This window comes from Schistocerca piceifrons, chromosome 8, assembly GCF_021461385.2.
Source record: "Schistocerca piceifrons isolate TAMUIC-IGC-003096 chromosome 8, iqSchPice1.1, whole genome shotgun sequence".
In the NCBI taxonomy this organism is placed as follows: Eukaryota; Metazoa; Arthropoda; class Insecta; order Orthoptera; family Acrididae; genus Schistocerca; species Schistocerca piceifrons.
The window spans coordinates 210,938,215-210,944,001 of record NC_060145.1 but is presented as its reverse complement, the minus strand read 5'-3'; the positions used below and the strand labels follow the sequence as shown (position 1 = coordinate 210,944,001).

General features: G+C 35.5%; 2 protein-coding genes across 2 annotated transcripts; both read left to right on the top strand.

Moving 5' to 3' along the window:
- Window positions 1-443: 443 nt before the first annotated feature.
- On the top strand, window positions 444-1,241 carry LOC124712220 (zinc finger MYM-type protein 5-like). Its single transcript, XM_047242514.1, has one exon. It carries the CDS (start codon window positions 444-446, stop codon window positions 1,239-1,241), a length of 798 nt encoding a protein of 265 aa, XP_047098470.1.
- Window positions 1,242-1,265: 24 nt separating this feature from the next.
- On the top strand, window positions 1,266-3,017 carry LOC124712218. Its single transcript, XM_047242513.1, has 2 exons — window positions 1,266-1,445; window positions 1,950-3,017. Exons 1-2 carry the CDS (start codon window positions 1,266-1,268, stop codon window positions 3,015-3,017), a joined length of 1,248 nt encoding a protein of 415 aa, XP_047098469.1.
- Window positions 3,018-5,787: the final 2,770 nt, after the last annotated feature.

The following is a 5,787-nucleotide window of genomic DNA, read 5'->3' as shown; positions in this document are numbered from 1 at the left end:
GATTTAATTAATACAAATGTATTTATATCGAATATTTGTGACTTAATGACTCATGTACATTAATTAATAGATCATGCAATGCGTGCACTTCATTCATAGAGAATTCTCCCCTAACGTACCGAAATAATACAGCGCCACACAATGTTTGTTAGACTGCATATGTTGGCAGCGCTACGATTTGCACCCGCATGTCAGTAATTGTCAGTAAGAGTCGGAGGCAGCGGTCATGTTTTCGTGGCTGAATAATTGTGAGTGAAATGAGTGTCGTGACTGTGTCAACATTTTAATTTTCTGGTAAGTGTGAAAAACATTTTTATCTTTCAGTTCAGGTTTTTTTCTAGTTACGTCTACTGATAGGTGAATTTCTTTATTTGTTATAGATCGAATATTGTGGTCGCGAAATAGAGCAGTGTCCAAGCAATAATTTGTCAAATTATTAAATCATGCCAGAAGAGAAGGAAATGATTAAAAAAAAGCTTTCTGGTTCAGAAAATCGGAAAAGAAAAGCTGAAAAAGAAAAAGTTCTTGAAGAAACTAAAAACCACATGAATATTTATAAGTACCTTAATGGAAATTCTAAGGCAAATACTTCAGATATTGAATCAAAAGTCCATGTATCAGCAAATATTTCTTCAGACTGTGAACAATTATACACAAAAAATATACAATCACCTATTGAAGGTGATCAAATTGACCAGCGCAGTACATCTTTGCATGAATCCTCTAATATTTCTCCAAGTCAAAATCAACACATGACATCTGTGGTCGATGAAAGTATCAACATTCTTGCAATAAAAGAATACAATGTTTCTGATGTAGGTACGTGGCCAAAAGTACTTAATGCTAGAGATATAGATCGCATTATAATATGTGGACCCTCACAAGTATGTCTAAATAACTTTCCAAAAGATGAAAATGGGCGTCATTTCTCTTCAACTCATTACACAAGAAAACTATCAAACGAAGAAACTATCAGACGATGGTGGCTAGTTTATTCTGTATCAAACAACAGTGTCTTTTGCTTTTGTTGTCGACTGTTTGATTTAAAATCAACTACTAATTTGACTACCACTGTGGGTTTCAGAAATTGGAAACATTTAAGTGAAGCTCTGAAACTGCATGAAAATAGTCCTAACCACAAAAAAGCATTTACTCAATGGACTGAAGCTGAAATCAGGTTTAAAGCTGGATTAACTATTGACAAGGAAGAACAAAAGCTAATTTCTAAAGAAAGTTTATGATAGAGCGATGTGCTTCAAAGATTGATGCACATTACTTTGTATTTGGCTGAAAATAATACAGCATTCAGAGGGTTATCAGATAAATTATTTACCCCAAATAATGGAAAATTCTTAGGTCTTGTACAGTTATTGGCAAAGTTTGATCCAATCATGGAAGAGCACGTCAGACTGGCATTGAGTGGTGATTTGGCTGACCATTATTGCGGCAAAAATATACAAAATGAATTAATAGAACTCATGGCATCACATGTTATGTCTACAATCGTATCCCGCATAAAGGGTTCAAAGTATTATGCAATCATAGCTGACTGTACTCCAGATATAAGCCACAAAGAACAACTTTCGGTAACTTTAATGTGCGCCGACATAACAGAGGATGGCGCAAGTGAAAAAGAACATTTCATCTCATTTCTGCAAATAGATGATACAACCGGTGAAGGTCTCACAGAAAGCATTTTAAAAACATTGAGTGATCTTGACCTTAACATTAATGACTGCAGAGGACAGAGCTACGATAACGGCGTGAACATGAAGGGGAAAAATAAAGGCGTCCAGAACAGAATTAAGAAGTTAAATCCACTAGCTTTTTTTGCGCCATGTGGATGCCATAGTTATAATTTGGTATTGTGTGATGCGGCAAAATCATCAGTAAAATCCGTGACACTGTTCGGAATGTTACAAAAAATGTTTAATCTATTTGCTGGATCGGTAAATAGATGGAAAATTTTGACCAACCATTTGAAGATATACACCCTGAAAAATGTAAGTGACACACGCTGGGAAGCTCGAATTGATAGCGTCAAAGTGGTCCGTTATCAATTATGCGAAATGCATGATGCTTTGGTTTCCTTGGCCGATGCTACTGAACAAAGCGATGCTGCGGTGTCACATGAAGCGACAACACTAGGAGGACAATTAAAAGACTTCAGCTTCATTGTTTCTCTCGTGACATGGTATGATGTTCTGTTTCAAATTAACGTTGTGAGTAAAGCAAGTCAGTCACCCGCAATCAACTTTGTCGAGTTTATGGGAATCCTTGACAAATGTTGCTCTTATTTGGAAACATATAGACAAACAGGTTTTGAACAAGCTATTGTAACAGCAACTGAACTGGCTTCGGATCTTGATACGCAGCCATCATTTAAACCACAAATGCGATTAAGACATATTAAACGCAGGCCGGGTGAAGAGGCTGTTGATGATCAAATAACTGACCCAAAAAAGAAGTTTAAAGTAGAGTTTTTCAATGCACTGTTGGACACCATGCACATATCCATGAAAGAAAGATTTGAACAGATGCAAGAATTTTCTGCGACGTGGAGTTTCTTGTTTGACATTAAAAAAAATCAAAATAAAGAAGAACTAATACAATGCTGTTCTAAATTACAAGAAAAGTTAACTGTCAACATGAAGTCAGATATTGATGGAAGTTTGCTGTGCGACGAAATTTTAGGCCTGCAACACTATCTCGAAGACAGCCAGGCAACGCCTACTGAAGCCTTAAACTTCATAAAAAAGCATAATCTTCAAGAGTTATATCCCAACATCTGGATAACGTTACGTATTTTGCTAACAATACCAGTGACTGTCGAAAGCGGCGAACGCAGTTTTTCCAAACTGAAGTTGATAAAAACGTACTTGCGGTCTACAATGTCTCAAACAAGACTAACCAGTTTGGCCTCACTGTCCATTGAAAATGAAGTTGCAGAAAACCTGGACTTTGCTAATCTGATCAGAGACTTTGCCGACAGAAAAGCGAGAAAAGTAAAATTTTAGTTGTTTATAATTGTTTTTCATTAGGCATAATATGTTTTGTGTTCAGATGACTGACAGAAAATATAGGTTTATGGCTTACAGTTATATTAAATTCAATAAGAATATGGTACCCAATTCAAAATTAGTGTTTTTTCGTTATACATATTACCTCCTATATATAAAAATCAATTGTTGTGTGTTAGTCTCACCAAAACAAAGAAATGGCTTGACCAATCTGAATAATTTTTGTTTTGTTTTGTTCGCTTTAGTACAGGGGTGCTTCAGAAAAGAAAAGAAATATTTGGGATATACGAGCCTGTTTCAACCACATTTTACACATCTTTTCTTTGTTTGGAACACGCAAAAACAATTTTCTGGAGTTTTTGTAGATGTACAGTGCAGTACTACGCAATATTTTTAGACAATTTCCCAAAACGTGAATGCCCAAACAATATATCACTGCTATAGTGCCTGTTACGGCAGCGACAGCAGCATGCTGGACTGACGTCACAGGCTACACAAGACTCACATGGAGCGTCTTAGCGGGCTTTCAGATTATTTGGATTTCATTTCCATTTAAAAAAATAAAATACTCAAATTTACGATGGAAAAAACCATGTTATGATCATAAGATGACGCCATTAACCACTTAAGACGATTTCTAGAAAACAGTCAAATACCGTGTTGCAAAGCACTGCCAGGTGCGCTATTTATACAATAAAAGGCAACAACTGGACGACTCGCCCGGGGCACCTGGATGGCTAAGGCCGGCCCTGCTCACAGTACAACAAATGGAAAAAAAGATCTGAAAATTGTAAATTTGTAATTATATCATAGAATTTTTTTGTGATTTCGTATCTAACTGCTTATCTGTCATCTGTATGTTAAGATATTAAGACTGCTTTTTCTCAGAAACGGGTAGACATATCAGGTTGAAAGTTATGTCACATACCAATGTCTATAGGCCCTTGATGGTGTAATAAATGTAAGCTTCTAAATCAGTGAAACCAAAACCTACGACCATTTAGGTCACACATTTTGATCCTCAAAAATTCACTCATCAAAACTTACAGGTTACTAGAATCATGAAATTTGGCAAAAAGTGAGGTCTCACAATTCAAGTAAAGGAAAAAATCCAAAAACTGTTAATTTGTAATCATATCACAGACAAAAAATTCCTTTCATTACTTATTTTCCAATGTCAAACTTTAAATTGAAACAGTCAGTAGTTTTCCATTCAAGCAGTGGTAAAAGTCAAATGTTAGACAATTAACGACTTTATTGTTTATATGACATCATGTGGAATTTATCCATAATCAGATGTCCAGGAGTGATTATGTCATGTAGATAGTCTGAGCCATATCTACGTGCAGTAATTGCTCCTGGATATCTTATGATGGATAAATTCCATAATGCATCGTATGAGCAATAAAGCCATTCCTTGCCTAATTTTTGACTTTTGCCATTGTGATCCAGTCAGCTGGAATGCAAAGCTGCTGATTATTGTAACAATGGGTGCCTGCCTCCTGTATGAGTTTATGTTACTGGAATTAAAACATTCTTGAAACACTTGAGATCTCTGGGACTGATATCTTGTCAGTATCAACGCTGATAAAAGACAAAAATGATTGAGATTGTTGGGGGATGAACTATCTACATACATAATTAAGTTTGCATGGAATTCTTAGTGCACAAGTCCTGCTCGCACCCTGAAAATTTTTTTCAAAATGTGTTTTATGTGTGAGTGTACTGCAGTCAAAAATTGGTTATGAAATGGTAGTATCATCATACATAAATTTATTTCTTAATGCAAGTTTAGTAGATTAAATAGTCATCTGCAAAGAGCTTGAGATTAAAAACAATATTGTCCCTCAAGTGATTAATCCTGTTGTTATGTTTGAGTTTGTATGATGTGAAATGGTTATAAATTTCATTTCTTATTATTTCAATATCAAAAGATTTTTATGAAATTTGGTGACTTTGTCTGAAAATGCAAGGACACTATGTGGTTAAAAAAGTCCCTTTCCAGCCAAGTGATGCCATATGGCATCATCATATTTAACTTTTTCCCAAGGCCAAACTATTTGTCCAAAGATTATAAACAAGTGTGCAGGGCTTTCTAAAGTTCATTGTTCTTAGGTTGGCTACCGTGAATTCGCTAAAACAGAGAGCACCAGGCTACAGTTCCTTGACAAAAGTATTGCTGCATGGTGTCTACAGTACAGTGCACCCAGCTGGACTTCCAAAATAGTATATCAAGGTAAAGGAAGCAAACTAATTCAAAAGTTGCAGTAATAAATTATGGTTGAAAGGGTAAATTAACTAGTAAACACTTTGAAAATAATGCTAGTTATGGTAATTTTCTGCTTAAGTTTCTTTTGAAGCTTTATTATACTAACTAATATTAGTATGTTAAAATTGTTATTGATATAATTTACCAGTTTTTTTGCCACTTTAGTAAAAAATTCCTGGTTTGTTTACCAGATGATTTGCAATCATAAATCATTATCAGAAGAAGAAATATTGCTGCTTCTCAAAGGTAATTTATCTGATTTGGACCTTGATGTGTCTGATGTGGAGGAAGAGATTGAAAATGCTCGGCATCAGGATCCTACTACAGTGGATATACAGTTTCTTCAAGGAATGGACCTTGATATGGTTGAAATTCTGGACCCTCAAGGCAATGATGAAGATGATGTTCCACTTAGCTTCAAGATTACTTGCTGAGCCAAACCTTGCACCAAGTCATTCAGCTCAGAAAATTCAGTGTGATACACACCGGGATCTTCGG